Raw genomic sequence first — 21,468 nt, 5'->3', positions numbered from 1 at the left:
CTGGTGTGCCATTGTTGTGCTTTAAGTGGGCAGAAAGGAAATGGCTTGTGATCGACCCTGCTGTTCTGAACAGTGGACCAGGGGCTTGGAACAAGGCCGGATAAACTATGTTTGTGTGTGTGTAGATCCGTGTTTAATTATCCATACAAGATCTATACAAGTATCCCAAATATTCACAATCTCATTGTATTTGTTTCCAGATTTGATTGTAATTGTGTGGCTCATGGACGTTTGGAACAAAGGCTAACAATGGAAGCACACATTTGGACGATGATGTCAGAAGCACAACTCTACACTGATCTGTAGCAATCGGGTACAAAACATTACCCTTTAAACCCATTATTTCATGAGTGACGGACCTAACATACCACACACTTACATCTATATATATGAATGAAGAATTGATTTGCTAAAACAGATAACTTTGTTTTATTATCATGTTTTATTGTGTTTTTAGCTGATTATGACTAAATCAAAACAACCCAACTGATAATCTGTTTTGGCACATTAACTTGTTCTGTCTCTCCTGCATTACATTTTTTCACTCGGCAGATGCTTTTCTCCAAAGCGACTTACAGTCAAGATCCTTTAACACTGTGGGTTTTCTCAAACAAAATTTAATATATACTTCAAAAAAGCTATCAATATGTCTTATTTTGTGAAGATAGACAATGATTTGTATAATGAAATTATATTCAATAAAAAAAGAATCTAAATCAAATTCCAGCGTCTTTGAGTTCTGTTCGCAGGTTTTCATACCTTTAACTTTGAACAAAACACTCATACACACAATTTAGGTCTCAAACGTTTACTGATAACAAAGAGTTGAAGCAGTAATCATGATGGAGGTCAAAATAAAAAAGGTGTTTATAAAACCTGAACATAATGAAAGTGACGTTGTTCTCTCCAGATCGCTCAAATAAAAACAATCTCTTCATTTAAGAGTGTAAATTGTAAAGTCTAGCCAATCATTCCACTCCCGGTCATGTGGTTCTGTAGGTTATCTGTCAAATGTCCGTCTCATTAAATACTGATGATATAGGAGTCTGCTAAGCGCAGACACAATAATCTGAAGTCACACTAGTCTGAAAATAAAGTTTGTAAAACGTCCTCCTTTACGTAACATCAAACAGATGCGTTTACCATTATACACACACTTTCATGTTTATGTGCAACATTAACGTACACATACATGTGGACTTCTTAAACAATATGCCATCATTCGGTTCCAGCTATGTTTAGTGTTAACAGTAATTTTTCAACACACAAACCCTGAGAAACACATTCAAATAAAAAATCATCACACAGTTCAAGAGTAACAGACCTCAGCATGAACGCCAATTAGTTCTCTAACCATGGCAAAAAAATAAATATCTGTCTGGAAACCCTACAAGATGAATGAAAGAAATCACACTAAACAACTGTAAAATAACATAATATTTTAAATTGTGTCTTTTTTGTATATATTATGTGTTCAGTGGTAAAGTTTTTTCACATTGTGTTGTAGGTCTTGGCAGACACTACGGACATGTCCTGACCTCAAAGGATGGGGCTTAAAGGGATACTTCACAAAAAAAGAAAATGATTTAATCTCATTTCAAACCTGCATGACTTTCTTCTGCAGAACACAAAAGAATATTGATAACCAAACATCACTGACCCACATTGACTTTCATTGTATGATTACAAAACCACTCAGACATTTCTCAAAACATACGAGTTATACAGTTTTTGAACCACATGAGAAATTGTATTCTGGCTCGAACTTTCCCTTTAAGAGGTAAAAAAAGCTAAAGTCTTGGCTTCCAATGACAACTAGGTGTGGATTCAAGTTAGTCTTTCAAGCAACCTAAAACTGTGTTACCAGAAAACAAAACCTTGCACTCTGAAGTTACATTCTCGAAAACTTTCTTTGCCTCGGTTACATCTACTCTTGTAGAATTGTCCCTATCTAGGGTCTAAGCAGCCTAGATTAACTTAATTTAACAGGACACGTTGTGTTGTTATCAGAGAAATTTAATTAAAAGCAAATCTTTCTCTGTCCTTCTCCAAACGTTTAGTCAAAAAGATTTTTCAGAAGAAAATTCAAAAGGTTAAAGGGTTAAAGTAGACGAGTGAGGATCTAGTGTCCTATCTGGTCATTACACTTAAACATCCATTACATCACATTATAAACTTTCTCTGGCTTCTGTAGGATTCCAGAGGCTCATTCAATTCATTCTTTGTGTCCCCAGTTGCGTCCCCGTTGTTCTGTTAACCCCTCTCTCCATCTTAAGAGTACTTTGTATTCGAGATCTTCTTCCACAGCAGTGTTTTGAGGTTATTGAGAACGAGGGAATGATGTACCTCCATCTGTGACGCCAGTCCACTCAGTGTCACACACGTGCGAAGCTGTTTCTCCAGGTCCTCGTTCAGGTCAGCCGGCGCTCCGAACAGCAAGAAGTCCTGCAACAGCGCGCAAACCTTGGCCAAGTTGGGCTGCACCACTTCCACGTTGCACTGCCTGGCCAATCGGTCGCATGTCGCCGTACAATCCCGCCCATAAGTGCAGTCTGCGTTCACCTCACACGTACGTCCTCGTAAGAATCCCTTGACGGTGGCCTCCGACGCTACGCTTTGTAGGTCAGCCATTTTGAAGTCGTATTTATCGTTGTAGCCGACCCGTTGCGGGCTAGCATCACACATATAAAAGCTTCCGTACACGCCGTGGAACACCTCTTCCACGAATTCCAGCAGGCCGATGGTGATTCGGGCCCTGTGGGGCCAAGCAGGGGCGAGCCAACGGTTAAGGGCCACGGCCACCGCCTCGGGAAACACTGGCTGCATCCAGCCGGGCACCTCAAGCCTGAACAGGGCGCTGTGTGCTACGTGCTCAGTCACGTACAGGTCACCACAGAAGCCCAGCAGGCGGGGAGCATGTTCTTTGTCATGCAGCGCCACCATTAAAACAAACTCATTGATCTGCAGCAGAGCCCAGACTGATTTTGCCTCCATTAACGAAACTTTACCATCACCATTGACGTCAGCCAGAGAGATGACACGAGTGACAAGAGTTCCAAGAGACGTCTGCTCCCCAACACTGTCCTGTGAGCCAATTATATTTGTTTAATGTATTTGCCAAAACATAGTAATAATAAATATGTACTGTATGTTTTCAATGTAAATACTCTTTATACCATGTGCATAAAGCGAGAGAGAGAGAGAGAGAGAGAGAGAGAGGGGGGGGGGAGATTAAAACATAATTTGTGCCATATCATTCTCTAAATTTCACACTAGGTATACTTATTTTTTTCTCTATTGTACATTAAGACCAAACTAAAAGGAGAGTCTAGTTAAAATAGCTCATTATACATTTTTAAGTACATTTCTGTGAAGATTACCAACCTGTCTACACCGGTATCGTCGCAACACTACACGACAAAAGGGAATAAAACCCATTTAAACCCCTTATAATTTAACACTTTGTCCACACCAGATGTGGCGCAACACGACAAACCAATTAAAAACAAGGCATTTGTTGTGTCGCATTGTGCTACTGTGAGTCAAGCATTGTTAAAGGCAGAATAAAGTAAAGTGGTCCAATTATATTTGCATAATAATATATCGTCTGTGAAAGGCGTAAGACCAAAAAAAGGTTCGCCCAATCATTGCATTTGTGTGATCATTTTTAGTCAACGTAATTTGCATCCAACTGCGCATCCTGTTCACGCATACACAATACGTCATCGACGCAGTCAAAGTTAGCACCTTACCAATTGAGAACATCATGATCTTTTCTTTAGTAAACACGCAAGAGTTAATGTGTACATACGCGTTAAAGTGATAGTGATCATTTACTCACCCTCTTGTCATTTCAAACCTTTGTGCAGAACACAAAAATATATTTTGTAGAAAATTGGTAACCGAACGTCACTGGACCCCGTTCACTACTAATGTATGGACACAAAACCAATGCAAGTGAATGGGGTCCAACACAACATTTTTCTAAATATCTTCTTTTGTGTTCTGCCGAAGAAAGTCATAGAGGTTAAAACGACAAAAGGGTGGGAAAATAATAACAGAATTTGTATTTTATTCCATCCCTTTAACTCTCTTCTTAAAATGGGTGTGTGTGAATTTGTAAAAATGAGAATACTGCATCTTTGTGTGCTTGTTTGTTCTTCACTATGACACTGAGAGTGAGCGTATTGTTCCGCCTGTGACCTCTCCTTCAGTTATTTTTGGCTTCTGTTCTCTATCATTTTTCCCTCTCCAACAGGAAACCTTGAGAATAAATCATACACCATATGCTCTGCTTCCTCTTTCCTTTGGAGAACATAAACATCTTTATCAGTCACTTACAGCACAAACATAAAATAAAAGTTCTAGATTTCAAGAAGGGCATTCTGGAACGGTATTTTTTGGCATCAAGTGCTGAGCCAAAAGGTCTTTAGAATTCTCTCTGCAGTTCTACTATAACAGATCCGTGACTCTTTTGTGGCTATTGACCCAGCAGATAAGAGCCTCTTCCCTAAGGGCTCTGTATATGAGGGTGTGAATGGTGAGTTGATGCATGCATGGGTGCGGTTGTGAAGAACACAATACTTTTGGTGAGGCGTGATGATGTGAAAGAGCACAACAGAGACCTTGAGAAAGGAATGCAGCATCGCTCTGAACTCATCCATGGATGTTCCGCGGGTGGGTTTGTCGTATAGGCTGATATCGTGTCGCAGTGGAGATTCGGGGCCATTTTCTCCTCTCATGCTCTCCTCAATGCCACATTTCACCAAAACGGCATTCTCCTTCCATTCAGCACTGTACACCTGCACAACACACACACACACAAGATTGCATCTCATGAAAATAGGTTCAAATCTATTTCATCTCGAATTCAACAGCGAAATATATTTTTTAAACATTATTATATTAATTATATTTATATTATATTTAAATTATGTATAGACACATCCAAGACCATTATAATATGATTACAATCCTTGATGCCGATTGGTCAATAGACTGGCTTTAGTCATAATAAAGCAAAGCTGCATGCTTTTTATTTTCAAAACATTTGTATACTTTTTATTTACATGATGTAATCATTTTATAAAAGCAATTCACCCTCTTGTCATTTGACCCGTATGATTGACTTTCGTGGATCACAAAAGAAGATATTTTGAAGAAAGTTGGTAACCAAACAGCGCCGGCACCAATTCACTTCGACTGTATCTACACAAAACCAATGCAAGTGAAGGGGTGCCGGTTAAATACATTCTTCAAAATATCTTCTTGTGTGAAAGTCATAAAGGTTTGAATAAATAAATGGTGACAGAATTTTCATTTTTGGGTGAACTCTCTCTTCCAGAAACTCCCAAAACTAAATCGAATACAATATAATAGAATTTTAATAGAACACAATACAATACAATACTCCGATACAAAGATTTTTGAACACTAAATAACTAAATAAATGTAATAAATGAATTAAGAAGCCCAATTTTAACCTGAGCTTTTGTTATATAAAAGCGCATTGTATTCGAACGAACATCCTGTAAGTGTCAGAACCGAAGTCGTCCTTGTTAATGAAACAACAACTTTTATTGACACCAGGCCCAGCGAACACCAGGTCCTGAAATGTACCAATGAAGGTTGAACACAGCCTCCACAGGAGAATATCAACAACTTAATATCAAAGTACACACTCCCGCAATTGTGATGAATGACAAAATGAAAACCATAGCGACATATTATCCGGCTAAAGATTCATTTTGTCCGTGAGTTTAAACTAAACCGCTGATATGCGTTGTGTAGTGTTTATGCTCGGAAGGCTGCATCACACAGAGCTCTTTTGCTATGTTGCCATGTTTGTTATAAGACCTCCGCACTTAGGTCTTAATAAATGGTCTGGTGCAGATTTTGAGATTTTTTTGGTCTTATAAAATGTATAAACAATTTGCATTTTAAGGTTTGTTTTCATCTTAATGTGCTTATTTTTCTGTGAAGATCTGGCAACCCTGTAACTTTAGCTAAGGGCTCTCTCGCGGCAAACACCGTGTCATATGTGCAAAAGTAAGGACTTCTTTCACTGTTATTTTTATTAAGAGCGACAAAGCAACAAACATTCAACATCGTGAAGCGCCTTGTTGTGGAATAACACAGTCGCTTCCTTTAGATTCTGATATTAGGAATGCGTGGTTGAAGTTTATTTTCTCACGAGGGTCAAACATTAAGCAATTGTTCGCTTCATTTTAAGGTGGATTCCTTTGTTAACAACGCACATGTCGATGCTGGATTTGCAGAGAGACTGAGATTAAAAAGTAATGCTGTGCCGTCCATATTGAATCCGACCTGAATCTTAAACGAGCAAAAATATATGTACGATGCATCACTATTGCTTTGTTAGAGATCGCCTTATATGTCCTGATTATGTGTAACCTACGTGTCTAAACAAGTTTACAGAAGGCTCCAACTAAGCACGTAGATTGTCAAACAGAAATGTACATCACAGGGCACACTGCGGTCTTTTGGAACTGTTATCCAATCATAGCAGTGGGCGTTTACTTCCTCAATTCTCAAACCGAGTGTTTCTTGAGCCGATCTCAAAACCAGGGTAGAAAATAGCCTATTTCTTATTTATTTTGATGTTTCGAATGTAAAAACCACACGAACGTCATAAGTAGACCTCAAGCAGTAGAATAAAACACCTTTCAATAATGTTTGGAGGAGAAACTCTCTAATGCCCTAAAAAATACTTTAATGCACTAAAGCTTTCTTACAAACATTGTTTCACTTTTACAAACTAAATGTCGTTTTGTACTGTACATCCTCAAAGTGAAATCTGACACATTTGTTTAGATTCATCAATATGAAAAGTGTGTGGTAGATGTTGTCGGAATGTTGAGGGTTTAAACACACTCACCTGGTGTGTAGGTGATGTTGAAAGACAGTGTTGAAGAGAGAGCGTTTTCTCCTCACAGAGAGACTTGCACGCCGAGCCCGAGATGATTCCCCTGTGATAATGATCACACTAAACACAGAAAGACATCAGTCACAAATCACATTCAAATCTCTTATTGTGTTCACGTCATGCTGAAATGACATAATACCCTTTGTAGAGGTTTGGGTTTAAGAATGGTACAGAATTTGTCGATAAACTCAATAATAGAATAATAACCAAGCATAATAATTAAAAACAATGTTTATTATTAATATTATATTATACATTTATAATAAACTGCCATCTTTCTTACTTCCTCCTTTAAGTTCCACTTCCCCTCTCAGATTTGAACAAAAACAAACTGCAAGGGAGTAAAAACTGCTGCACTGAACAAATACGTAATGAAGATCCTCTATGAACTCTCATGCCGTGTGTCCTGACCTGGTGCAGGTCATAGTGCTCATGGGCAAGGGACGTACACTTATCAGCAACCCATCCAGTGACTTACTATGATCATAGTGCAGACGTGTCCCCTGCAGAGCTCGGAATATGACGAATACTGCATGTAGATCATCCAGCTGGCCACTAGAATCCCAAACCACAACACCAACAGGTACTTCACCTTTACTGCAGGGAGACGGGCCTGAAAGAGAACTCATTTTAACACAACCATATGACATGCAAACTGTTGCTATTGTAAAATTGAACCGTATGTTTGCTACGTCGAGCCAAATTCATTTGGTTTCAAGATTCTGTGTCACATTGAGATCTTTTGTGATCACTAGCATGTGTCTGAAGATTTAACAAGTGTTTTTTGCACACAGAGCCGGAGGCTGCGACTGTTCTCTGCTGGAGTGAAAAGTGGTTTTGTGTTGTGTGAATATAGCATATCTGATTACTGCCTGTTGATAGAGACAACTGTTATTAGATAGCTAAATTCAGTCTGTGAGTGTGCGTGTGTTTCTCTCGACAAAAAGGCCTAAACGTGCAATCCAAATAATGCCATCATGTGCCACATTTTTTAATATTTAAAGGATGTTCCTCAGCTGCAAAAGGTCTATTATTTGAGTATTGTTATATAACTATTATATATATTATTTGTAAACATTGTTATATAACTTAAATGTATAGTGTCACCATTTATTTTTTCCAATGCTGTATTCTTTTCCTCCAGAGTGTTCCAGCTAGTATTCCATACGATGAAAGTTTATCATAAAGAATGCAAGCTTGGCGTGAAGAAAAGAGTCAAAGAAAAGTTATCTGCTGAAAATCTTGCCGTCGGGGTGTTGCCAGGGAACTACTTTCCAGTGTATCGAATGGTGTAAGTAACGTTCTGCTGTTAATAACAGTGTGCTACAAATAATTCCTTTTATGTTCCTGAAAAGAAAGACAGTCACACGGGTTTCAAATGACATGAGGGTGAGTAAATTCGTTTTGATTTTGGGGGTCAACTTCTCCTATAAAGCCAATCTCCGTTTTAAAGCAGAAAAATGCATTTCTCATCTTGTGGGTAGAGTTCAGGGGATAAATCTGACAGGTTTGACTTAGGCGGTCTCGCTGTGCACTAACAGTGAGTGTTCTTATGAAAAAGGGCTTTTAGTGCAGCTCGGCTGTAACAAAAAAATCAGCACAAATAAAGCATGTTTGCAAGATTGAGGAAATTATGAACATCCAAAACGATACATACTTTTCCCTGTTAATATGATATATGGCCTACCTGTACGTCCAAATAAATGATGTTTTTTGTCTTTTAAACAATGTTACTCCACATGAACATTTTCATGTCATATTGAATAATTGTCACCAAGGTGCAGAGCATCATTGGAAAAGCCGTGGTCCTACTAGCCTTTGTTTATTTTGTACGATTCTTAGAGTTAACTTTTAAATGATGGCCATTTTAATCAAGTGTTAACACCCGGGTACTGAATAAAATCAACATTTAACCTAAGGAAAATGTATTGTATTAACTTAACAGTTCAACTTAACCTTGGTATTGTGAGGTAGGGTGTCTGCCTGTCATTACTTAAAGAACATAATTATGTAAATGTATAATAATACACGGCACTACCTTGAATCTCACAAACATGTCAAATGACCATCGAATGCTGATGCACAAAGAATTATCATAAGATACCTGAGCCTCGGGTCAATGAAGTTACCTGTAAGCCTTTAGATAACGGACAGAAGAGCATCATGTGCATCAGCCTCCGCAGACTCCGCGGCATCTTCACTGATAAACACTGACAAATCCACTCAGGCGGGGAAGAAAAACGGTCTCAGCTTCTCTCCTCCATCAGAGGCGAGGCGTTCTCCAGAAAAGCGACGCGCATCTGGATGCATACGCAGAAATGCACATGCACACTCACTGCATGGCTTTGGGCTTTTGTTTCAGCGTGCATTCCGGCATGCATGGACGAAACATCACATGCTGGCAGGGCTCAACTCAAGGACAAACACACGCGCTGCACCTTGAAACTCGCGGCTTGCATCTATGGATGCGTCGCGGCTGAAGACGCTTTTACAATCGGCTCTGATACTTGCATTACGTTCCGCACGTCTTCTCCCGATGCTTATTCCGAGCCTAGTCCATGACACGACGCTAGCACGACAATCGCGCTGTCTGTCCGAAGAGTCGGCCTGGCTGTTCCACAAAGCGCCTTAAGGGGGAGGTGAAGACCCTGATTTACATCACCGACAGAAAACAAGATACCGTCCCTTTAATAGAATAGAATAGTATTTCTATTATTTTCCCTTTAACTTTGATAGTATTCCTATTAAAATAAAACAAGGTGGATATTTGTGGGCTTTCAATAAATGGTTTGTACAATTTTACATTTTAAGCAACATAGTGTTTGTTGTTTACTTGAAATATGTGTGCCAGGCTGCAATGCACAACAACGTGAGACCATAAAGATGAAGGAAGAATTAAGACATCCTAACCAAACATGAAGAAATACACAGTAGATCTTAAATGATACGCACATTTAGAGATTTATATGGCCTCGATATTCTGTGTCAGTGCTAAGTCCAAAGTAAACATCACACCATTTCACTGACATTGTTTTTGGGGACAAGGTCCGAAACTGGTGGGGCATCAGGTGATCTGATAGCCGCCGTGTCGTGGACGTGACAGTCTGACATCATGACAACACAGACAAATTCTTTGTTTTTAACTCTGAAATTCTATGATTGGCTTTTTCACATCTAAAGTAAAAAGAATCAGATATTGCATAAATAATCAGTATTACTAATATTTTATATTCTTCTTTTTTTAGAAGGCAACCATAACCACCATACTTAAATCAATGATCGGAAAGCTGAAATGGCATCACAAGTCTCACACAAGATCTTTATTTTAGATGAACTGTCTGATCGCTTACAGTGATCCCTGGTGAGTTTACCTTCCAGAAGTGGTGAATATCTGGATGTATCAGATTAGACCAAAGATTCGATTTTTAATCCTGTTAACCGCATCTTCTATAATCTGTAATCTGGGTATTATTAACCTCTTAACACTCTTGGATTTCCCATCCAGGCACACAGTAAGCAACCACAAGAACTTTTCAGTGGGAATTTCTTCACATTGAACTAAAATAGATTTGTCACCAAACAGGCACACAAACAGTAACATCTCATTCCCGTTCTCATGGTGGTGTGTGTGTTGTTTGAAAAAAATAAGATAATCTATTAAAAAATAAATAAATCTTAAATGTTTTAATTTCGTGTAACTATAAGAAATACCCACAGTGATCAACAGAACTAAATATGTTCTGTTCTTCTATATATTTCAGGGTTGTCAAATACTGTTCTGGAGTGGGCCGACATTGGAATGCAACTGGTTTGAAAAGCGCACTCCACCATCCAAACATGCGTACTAACATATATACATTAAATACGTGGACGCAATGACGGGGAAACGCGAGCAACCAGTACCCGGAAACACACACGAGGAGGGCTTCAAACTCTCAGCAGGCTTCGTTGCGCAAGTCATATGCTCGAGGAGTCGGCTCGTTTGAACCAACCGATTCGTTCGAGTCATTCTGTACTCGTCAGAACAATACAAAGATGGCATACCAACGTCACGCTCCTAGTACATCTTAAAATGTATTTGAAACACATTTTGTTGTTTATAATTTGTGGTTTTAAACGTGTCACTCACACCCTCCAGGCCTCATAAACACGCATCGTTGATAATTGAATAGATCGCGTTAACGGGAATTCTAATCACTACGGTTGCCATGGAAAATCTCTGAGGGAGCGATTCAAATGTGAGTCGATTCGAATGAATCATTCGAAAGAACTCGATCAAAAGAACGATTCTGAAGAACCGGACCATCGCTAACACGACAGGCGGCCAAAGGTTACACCGCGCAGCGGTGTCTCCGGAGATAACCCGTGCCTGGACCAACCGTAGACCCCCTGCCCTGTTGTTCATTACAGTTCCCCTCATTCGCACGAGAGCACGCAAACGAATAGCAGGAGGATCGCAAAAGTTGCTCAAATGTGTGACCAGGACGCGGTATCTGATGTAGGCTGGGTTTGAGTCGCTCCACTCCACCGCTGGCCTGGCCTTGGATCCTTTCTCGACGCCCGAGGTGCTTCACGGTCGCGAGTATGGATGCCCTGTGGATGCTGCCGGTTCTGCTGCTTCTCCCGGTCCTGTTCTTGACCAGCAGCACGTTCGTCTTTTATTTCAAAAAGTGCTTCTACGTGGCGTACATGATGCTTCTGGCCTTGATAGGCATACCGATCTGCATTCTGAAAAGCGGCGGGAGGGACATCGAGAATATGCGGTGAGTTAACAACGCAACGCTGCCTTTTCATCCGCATCGCCGGCTCGATGGGGTTATGGAGCAGCGTCACACTTAAAATACGGCTAACGGGGGTGCCATGCGTCAAATCTGCGTTTTTACAGACGGGAACGTGTTGCTGCGCGCGTGCATCTCGCTGGAAAACGTTTGTCGTTTTTATGTCAGTCGCACATGGGCCGTTCGTGTCCATCGTGGAAGCGGAACTCGAAAGCGTCCGGGATGCCTTGCATCTGCACAGCCCGGACAGATGTTCGGATCTGGCAGCGAATCTTTAGCCGCCAGCTAGCCGAGTTCACCCACAGGCCTCTGTGCCCCGTGTTTGATTCAACATAAGAGAAGATTGTCGTGAAATGTGAATGTGTGCGCGGTGCGTTTTTATTCAGTTTGAGTCGTGAAAGTATTTAACGTTAACGTTAGCGTCTCGTGCGGTCCCGAGATGGCGAACAAACCCCGTTTAATATTCGCATAACTGACTGTAAATGTGTAAAGCGGATGCTGTCGGATTTTAAACAGTCACGCGCGTTCCAGATTTGGAGATCTATATTTAGAACGACGTTTATCGTGAGGGCGCGATGGACCGGTTTCATGGCTCAGATGGTGCAGGGTTAATCTGATTTCTGGCCGATGGTGATGGATTAAAACCAACACGGTCCAGGTTTTGACATCTGATCGATAGAATTGCGGATTCCGCGCCGTCGTTCGATAATATCGACGCTCGAGCTGAATTTCATTTTCGAACCTTTTGTATCGTTCTAGAATGTAACCGCAACCGTGACGTAAGATTCAAAACGCGGAATGTAAACAAAGTTATTTCCATCCTAAAATTGCATTTAAAACCCGTTACAGTTTACAAACACGCCCACTTTGTGTCGAAATGATTAATGGGGACTTTCCATTGACGCGATGACTTTTATACAGTACGATCTTTACATTAAATCTGTTGTTTATAAACCGGTCATTTCATAGGCTTCGATTGGATTTACATAAGGCTTTATTTTTAACGATCCCTTGCCTGAACCTCACAGAAACGTGGACACGAAGTTGTCAATGTATAAGCCAGTTGCAGTTAAATCCCCTCACAAGTTGGTTGCCATTGTGTTGCATGATAAATAAATGTAAACAATGACATACGCTCTTTGTTTTGTGTATTGTGTATTATGCGATCACCTGTTATGAAAAGCAGCCTTGTGGTGTGGCCCACAAGACATAAATAATGTCCATGTGACGTGAAAATTAAAAACCAATGTCTGCCTGTCAGCGTCTGTCCCAGTCTAGTATTGTTTGTAATGGCTTCCAAAGCAGCTACTTCATGAGTCGTGAATTGTCGTTTTCAGTACAGTTTGTTCATTCATACGCGGGCCACAATGATCACATTGATAAGTAGAAGATAACAGCAGTGTTCAGCCGTGAGTACAACATCCACACAAGCCAAGACATTGTGTTCCATTTTTTATGGTTATTATTCTACGGACCTGATATTGTAAACCAGCTGTGAGGGGCAAGACTATGATTTACAGGGAATCTGTCCGGATAAGTGCGTTCCTAAACTGGCTGTTTGGACGTGGGTGTGCGGCGTTACCCGGTATTTACGTCCAGGACGGATGAGCTCATGTGTCAGGACTGGAGTGGATTTACTTACTGTACTCACCTATCAAGTGTTACTGTATTGTCACATGTGCGAAAACTGTACATACTGGGTAGTGTTGATACCGGAATTTGTTCTTGCCAAATATATGGAAAGCAAATCTGTCGTGAGTCTAAGTGTTTCTGTCATGGTTATTTACTCCATTTAACAGGATGACCTAACACATATATTCAACCAACAGAATGCATGTCATAGATCACAACGGCCGGTGTTCTGTTTCACCAGCGCTCTTCTGTTTTGAGGTTATCTAGATTTAGAACAGTGTTTTCCAACCTGTGTGCTGTTTTATGTCAAACTGAAGCCGTTTAAAGGAAATCTGCTAGATATTTTGAAGAATTTTGGTAAGCAAGCAACATTGACTTACATTGTATGGACACAAAACCACAGAGACATTTCTCAAAAGTCGTATTTAACATGCAGGTTTTGAACTAAATGAGGTTGAATCAATTCTTTTTGGGTGAACTATCCTTTTAAAGACTCTCTCTCTCTCTCTCTCTCTCTCTCTCTCTCTCTCTCTCTCTCTCTCTCTCTCTCTCTCTCTCTCTCTCTCTCTCTCTCTCTCTCTCTCTCTCTCTCTCTCTCTCTCTCTCTCTCTCTCTCTCTCTCTCTCTCTCTCTCTCTCTCTCTCTCTCTCTCTCTCTCTCTCTCTCTCCCTATCAGTGTTGGGTGTGATCGAATCAACATCTCTGAGGTGATGTAAGGATACCTTAGGTTACCTCTCCCGTACGCACTGGGTGAAAGTTTAATCTCAAATAAATGCAGAAATGCTTCACAATCATAGGGTTGCACAACGAATGTCAACAGCGAGTTATCGAGGAGTTGTGGTTCTAGTGGAGATGTGGTCATTCACGTCGAGCTCGACAAGATACACTTGAAAACAGAATGACACGCTCACACTAGTGTCTGTACATTAACCTCAGTGTCATTTTGCAAACGTCTCTCTGAATCTAGCATTCCTATCTTGATGTGCTCATTTGTTAAGACAACACAGAACACCCACAGCTCTTTCTAAGTATTTAGAAATCATTGTAAACTGGAGTCAGTCTGGCACAGTTTGACAACTGACTAAACCTCATTACATGGTATTGAAGCTGCGTTTCTAATCTTAATGCCCCTGTTTCACAGACAAGGCTTTAAACGAGTCCCAGACTAATGAATTTTGAGCTGTCTTAACTGGAAATAACTTGCCCTGACATATCTTAAAAATATGTTTTGTTTCGTGGTGCACATTAGTAATGGTTTTTTTCTACGCCATTTTAATCAAAGCAACCTAAATAGCCAAAATTGTCTATGAAACCAGGCACAAGCGTGTGAAATTAAAGATGTGTTGTGCTGAGTTTAGTTGTGCGGTTGTGTTAATGTCCTTTAATGTCCTTTGCTTGCTCCATATATTGGGGACTGATGTGAAGCCGTAATGTGTTCAAAGTCTGGTTGATAACGTATCTTTAATATCTTTGAGTCTGTAGCACAGCAATTCGCAGCCTCACCGCCAGATGTCGCTAAAATCTCCACATTGCTCCTTTAAGCGGAAATATGTAATCTTTTGGTTAAAAAATATACAAAATTGTCTTATTGAAATGATCAACTTATACTAAGGATTTGTTAGTTAAGCCGTTGGGTAACATTCTGCTTGTAAAGACAAGTGCGTCAAGTAATCTGCAATTTCGTGGTTTAATCCGAGATGGCGATAGAGAGGCAAAAGTTACAGTTAAATATTTTAGGCTTATATTTGCAAAAATAAAATATACTAGACACATCCGTTTTAAAGCTAAAAATGTTTTGTGTTTCTTGCAGGGTCATCCGGTTCTTGGTCCGACATGTGAAATATTTCCTGGGTCTGCGCTATGAGATCAGCGGTTGGGAGCATCTAGAGGCAGAAGGGCCTTATGTCATCATCTCCAACCACCAATCATCGCTTGACGTGCTAGGTGAACAATACATGCACACACAGACACACACACACAACCCCGTTTCGGTATATGAAAGGTGTCACGATCTGTCAATCATACAACAGGGGAAAGAATAGACATCCCAGCGAGATTGTTCTGATGATACTTAATGGAACAGAATTGGCAGAGCTGCTTAGAATTCGACCTATGGGACGATATTCCCAGACCCGCTTAAAATCTTCTCCTTCCTACTTAAACCACCCAGACATCACATGATTGATCGCATCATCTGCAGGCATGATGGAGATTCTGCCGGACCGCTGTACCATGATTGCTAAGAAGGAGCTGGTATGGGCGGGGACGGTGGGATTGATATGCTGGCTGGGAGGAATCGTTTTCATCAACCGCAAAAAAACCAGCGACGCAAAGAACGTCATGGGTGACGCCGCGAAGACCGTGCTGGCTGACCAGGTGTGTCCTTAGGGTTTATTAGTTTACAATATTTCAGTATACTGACATTTAAATAACAGATTTTTGAAAGAACCATTTTCAATAACATTTTTGCTGATAACATCGAACGTTCTGCATGTAATGTTTTATATGAATTGTTTTACCTCACTGAACCTAGAATTCCTTTGTGCCCCCTCAAGCGCTGTTATTTTCAGTAAATGCAAATCTAGTTTAAATGTAAAATGTCGTAGGAATATGGAAATATCAACATCGGTGTTTGTCATTTAATGTTTCTTGTTTTTACTTTAAACTTTCCACCTCCTCCAGATCCGCCTGTGGGTGTTTCCCGAAGGCACACGCAATCAGAAGGGCGACCTTTTGCCATTTAAAAAGGGAGCGTTTCATCTGGCTGTACAAGCACAGGTGAGCGTAACACAATAAACCACCTTTACACATCTCCAAATGAAAAGCTCAAAACTGTTGTGTCTTTAAATAATCGGCGTACGTTTCCAAACTTGCTTAACTTTCTTCACGCTTTGACATTCACATGACCTTATCCGATCCTCAGGTGCAAAGGTAATTTACCTGGCCAGAATCTGAGACGTTGGCACAACGTGAACGAACGTGAACTCAAAGGTTAACCTTTGAAACCTGTGTGTCAGTTTAGAGTCCAAAACATCTGTTGTGCATCATGTGTTGACCAACAGAGGGAGCTCTTGATCCTTTATACTGTGTAGTGTGGAGATTTTATTTGTTTATGTATTGTCTATGCCAGGGGTTCTCAAACTTTTCAGATCAAGTACCACTGTAATTAAATGAGTTGTTCCAAGTTCCACCTAATGACCGCCATAGATAATCAAGTGAATAAAGACTTAAATTGATAGTAGAGCTGTGAATCTTTCTCTTTACACCTCGTTCTCCCAATTCTATATATTATTAATAATACAACCACTTTTTTCCCATGTTTTCAAGTTAGTCAGCAGTAATATTGGAAACAAAACACTTGTCTGTAGTACACTGTAAACAGGGTTCTGTAAACTCTTATGGGGGATTTATTAACTTTGTGGGGACTTGCAAAAAACCTACAAACTTATATTAAAGACAAACAATGTGGAAATAATTTTTAACACGGAAGATAAATAAATATAACAAACAGAGACTTACACTTTACTCCAGCAGCTTTAGTGAATGTGGCGTGTCAAAAATGCATCGCAACTTTCGCTTCATTGATTTAACCTCGAGTAGATGTAGATGGGTGTTGAATTAGCGCTTTACAGCAACAACGAAAGCTTTAAACAGCGGTTCAAGTGCAGAAATGCTTAAAAAACGTAATTTACACTGTTTATCGGAAGAGAGAGAGTGAGGGACTCACAAGCGCCCGTCTGTGTTTGAGCTGGCCGTCGCGCGCCTGAGTTACATCGACCAATGATAAATAAACAACAATAATTCATACAACTATTTTTAAATTGCACATATGCTGAAATGTGACATGTAGGCGTATGAAACCTTTGAAATTGTAGTCAATTCAACTGCGTACCAGAGTTTCAGAACCACTGCTCAATGCCAACAGACACTTTCACTCATATGCATTTGTTTAACGTGAACTGAATTCCCAAAAGCCACATGAAACAGTTTCCCGCAGTGTTTTCCTTGCTCGGGGACGGTTTATAAAAGCTGAGGATCAAGCCGGGCCACCCAGAGAATTAAACAAATTGTGTTTGTGGTTACGGTCCTAATGGGTGTATTGGGTGCACGCATAACAGCCTGATCATAAAAAACTTCGTTCTGTGCTTTTGTTTGTTAATGTCGTTCAGTGTTAATAAACTTATAAATAGTTATAAATACGTTTTTTTGGCCCCATTACCTGGTTTGTCAGTGCAGTTTAGCAAACACAGTAGTTTGGGTGAAGTGCACTTCTTTAAAACTGTAGTTTGTTAAAGTGAACATTCACCCAAAAAAAGAAATTCTGCCATCGCTCAGGTCATTCGAAACCTGTATATGATAAGATATTTTGCGAAATGTCTCATTGATGTTCATGTAATGGAAGTCAATGCGAGCCAATGTTGTTTGATTGTCAACCGTCTTCAAAATATATTGTTTTGTGTTCTGCAAAATAAATACAATTATACAGGTTAGGAATGACATTAGGGATATTCAATGAGGAAAGACACATCATATCTTCATTCCACTTCAACAAGCATCATGTAATCGCAATTTTATGTGCAGAACTGATTTTCTTTTCTATTTATAATGTATTCACATAAAATGCCTTTAAGAAATACACTTTAGAGTATAGTGTATATGAGATTGTTTGTTAAATCTTACGGATCAATATCAAAATCTTGTTTTGTCGATATCAAATATCAGACATGAGAGACGTGGACAGGGTCATGACCAAGACCCCCAAAACCTGTGTGGGGGGTGATATAATGCATGTTGATATTTAGACTGATAACACAACATGATCGCCAGGCTAACGTAACCTGAACCAGATGAGCAGACAGATGTCAGACTAATGGAGCCCTGATGTTTCTAATTAGTTCAGGTGAAAGTGTAAGTGTGTGTTATACAGATGGACGATGCGCTTTTTGACAAATTCTATATTTGCCCAGTGATTTAAATAAACTACAGAGTATCTTTGCATCCGATTGAATAGTGTAGCTAGAGGCCTTCATGGGTCCACTTTGATCCGATAGACCGATGTCCGACCCGAGCAAGTTGGGATCTAAAAGATTCACGGTTGCCTCGGACACGGGTCGGGTATAATATTAGTGTCTTCGGATCTCCGGTAATTTTAAATAAATAGGCTTTTGCTACTGGGATTTGTTTGTGCAGTCTGCAGTGCGGGGTCTGCAGACACACACGTCGAAGACGTTTACATTCGGGTCCAGTTGGGCTCGATAATATATTACACTGGGTCGAGTCGAGTCGGGTCTAACTTTATTGGGTCTGTCTCGGCTCGGGTCATACAGGTTTGAAATGACACGAGGGCGAGTAAATGATTTTATTTTTGAGTGAACTGTCCCTTTAAGCGGACACACATTGTTACTCCATTCAGCTGTGTTCTCGTGAGAGCCGAATCTATTATTAGTTGTGTTTATTTTCTATGCTGAATTCCTGATTTATTTCACATTGCCCAACCCACCTCCTCCAGGTTCCGATCATACCCATCGTGTTCTCCTCCTACAACAGCTTCTACAGACGGAAAGAGAAAGAGTTCGCATCAGGTGAGTACTTTTCTACTTTTCAATACAAGAGGTAAAAATAACCAACATAGTCGAGGTTATTTGCTTTTTAGTCGAATATAGCGATTATGAATGTAGGAATCGATCAATTTTGCAGGAACCATCACTCTCAAAGTCCTTCCAAAGATCGAGACAAAGGGATTGACGGTAGACGACGTGACATCGCTCTCCGAACAATCGTACGGCAGCATGCGCTCGGCTTTTTTGGAGCTCTCCGGCCTACCCCCCCAGAGCAACGGGCCGTCCCATCACTAAGCGCCCTGCCGCTTCCACACTCTATCATTCGGCCTGACAGCAAGGATGGCTACGTCATCATGGTGGCGACGGTAACCATGACAACCAGGCGCTTGGGTATCCTCGACGGCGTCCTCATGCGGGAGGAATACATGTACACAGACCGACACACAAAGCCACATGCATACACACGCATTTACGCGAATACTTACAGCAGATGTTTTCTTAGCCTAGATTTGAACTCCTGTCAGAATGCAGGGGGTGATGAGCGGTGGAAAGTGTGACCTTTGACCTTGCCTGGCGTGACTCTTCGTGCGTCTTGGATGGTTGTGTTAGGATTGCAGCGCTGCCGTCAGCGACAGGTCGAGTCTGGAGTGACACCCTGAGAACATTGTGGATGTGTGTTTGTTCTGCATGCCTTTTGACTTTCTCTGTTTCTCTCTCGCTCTCTTTCTTTCACAGATCTACATTGACGTAATCTGTTCGTTATGTGTTGGTCACTTTTTCTATAGTAATCTGCTTGCATTATGGGAAATCAGTGACAAACACCTGTTTTTAGTTTTTATTGGTTACTTGAAGTATTATCAATCCACCTTGAGCATCTCAACCAAAGGAGAAATGCCCCTTTATTGATTCCGTTCATTTTGTGGATTTCAAGGAAAATTGTTGACCACAAAGAATGAATCTAGAATTTTAATTTTGTGTACGCTCTTAAACAGTCGAGAGGAATACCATGAGGTTGCTCGCTTCCATTTTTTCTTTTTCCACATTTGTTTGTCCTCAAGTGTCAAAAGGTTAGTTCCTTACAACGGGTCTGTTGTCACCAAGTGCAGCTTCTTCCTGTGGCATGTGTCCAAAGTGTCACGGCCATCATGGGCTGCGTGATGACTGACCGTTGTGAAAACACTATCGATTATTGATCCGTGGTCAGGATTGTTTGATTAGATTTTTAGGATGGAAATACGTTCCAGTCGGCTTTAGTTCAGTGCTTCGTTGTTTCAAAGTTTCTCTGTTTTCGTTCGTTTTTAAGCTTGTACATGACTGACATGATTTTCATACTTCTTTAACATCACCTAAAACCAGAGAGCTATTATTATAATGACTGATCTAACAAGTATTATCCAACATATTATGTATCTAGTGCCGTTATCTCATTGGCTTGCGTCTTGCTTTTAAGTCATTGTTATTGAAAGGTTTAAAAGGATTCTTTTTTGTACTCAAAATGTAAAAACGCCCTCTACAAAATATGCAAAAGCTTTGAATGCATTCAACGTTATTCTTACAGAATGTTTTCTTTGGTTGTTTAGTTTTGTTGAATCACCAGATAAAATAGTAAACACATTTACTAAAGTTTCAGCTCTCAGAGAGTATAACAGAATGTAGGAAATACTTTTATATTGTACCTACTGAAAATGTAAAAATGTATCTAAATTTATTTAACACCTATTTATTCTTACGGCCAAATATTACAATTCATATTTTAAACACTTTCAAAGACATCGAATCATATTTAATGTTTGATGTTGTGATTCTTATGATTTGTTGAGAATGTATAACATCCATAATTCAATATGTACAACTTTATATTTGAGGAGCGAATTGTATGTATTACGTAATAATTGGCTCCTTGAGCTAAAAGATCACAAAACAGATGTTATGCTCGATTGTGACTATGTGTCAAATGCCCTGTGATTATTTTTGTTAATGGTGCAAATGGACAGATCGATGCTATTATTGACCCTTTTTTACGTTGTGTATTAGGCTACATTTTTAAAGCCTTTCTTATTCTCGGTCTTATTTTTGATGAACAAGAAACATACCTGAAATAGTATATGAAAATATGTACAAGTTGTGTGATTGTCACCAAAGCTATTAAGAACAGATCAAGCTTTTAAATGTTCTGATTTGTCAGACATTTCACAGGCAGCCTTGTGTACGAATGTGTGTGTGTGTGTGTGTGTGTGTGTGTTGAATGTGTTTGTGTGGTGATCCGACACACAACTGAGCTAAAGCCCATTGTAAATCTGTAAATTCATGAGACGATGATTCTATATAAAATGTTGATCGTGGTAAATCTGGATATGACCCGTGTAAAGAGCCTCTAGGAAACAAGTTAATAAAATCGTCTGTTTTCCTAAAGGATCTGTTCTCTTTAATTATATCACTTCAGTTCTGTTTGGATGTTTTTATCCACATACACAAGCACACGTTTATTCAGCTTTAGTTTGTGAATTGCTTCTTCTGTCAATGAGTCTTACAACTTCCACAAATTCTTAAA

General features: G+C 40.0%; 2 protein-coding genes across 2 annotated transcripts; one reads left to right on the top strand and one right to left on the bottom strand.

Annotated features, from left to right (window-relative positions):
* Positions 1–795: 795 nt before the first annotated feature.
* Positions 796–9,606, bottom strand: dipk1b (divergent protein kinase domain 1B). Its single transcript, XM_079486819.1, has 5 exons — positions 9,076–9,606; positions 7,425–7,559; positions 6,899–7,006; positions 4,626–4,802; positions 796–3,084 (listed from the first exon to the last, which is right to left on the bottom strand). The coding sequence occupies exons 1-5, from the start codon at positions 9,139–9,141 to the stop codon at positions 2,272–2,274; spliced, it is 1,299 nt and encodes a 432-aa protein (XP_079342945.1). The 5' UTR covers positions 9,142–9,606; the 3' UTR covers positions 796–2,271.
* Positions 9,607–10,031: 425 nt separating this feature from the next.
* On the top strand, positions 10,032–21,327 carry agpat2 (1-acylglycerol-3-phosphate O-acyltransferase 2 (lysophosphatidic acid acyltransferase, beta)). Its single transcript, XM_079486710.1, has 7 exons — positions 10,032–10,307; positions 10,708–11,709; positions 15,167–15,300; positions 15,557–15,732; positions 16,039–16,134; positions 18,866–18,938; positions 19,054–21,327. Exons 2-7 carry the CDS (start codon positions 11,531–11,533, stop codon positions 19,209–19,211), a joined length of 816 nt encoding a protein of 271 aa, XP_079342836.1. The 5' UTR covers positions 10,032–10,307; positions 10,708–11,530; the 3' UTR covers positions 19,212–21,327.
* The last annotated feature ends 141 nt before the right edge of the window (positions 21,328–21,468 follow it).

Source organism: Barbatula barbatula (assembly GCF_947034865.1).
Source record: "Barbatula barbatula genome assembly, chromosome: 22".
NCBI classification, from domain to species: domain Eukaryota; kingdom Metazoa; phylum Chordata; class Actinopteri; order Cypriniformes; family Nemacheilidae; genus Barbatula; species Barbatula barbatula.
Note: the sequence above shows the minus strand (reverse complement) of the source record. Positions and strands in the feature narration are given on the sequence as shown.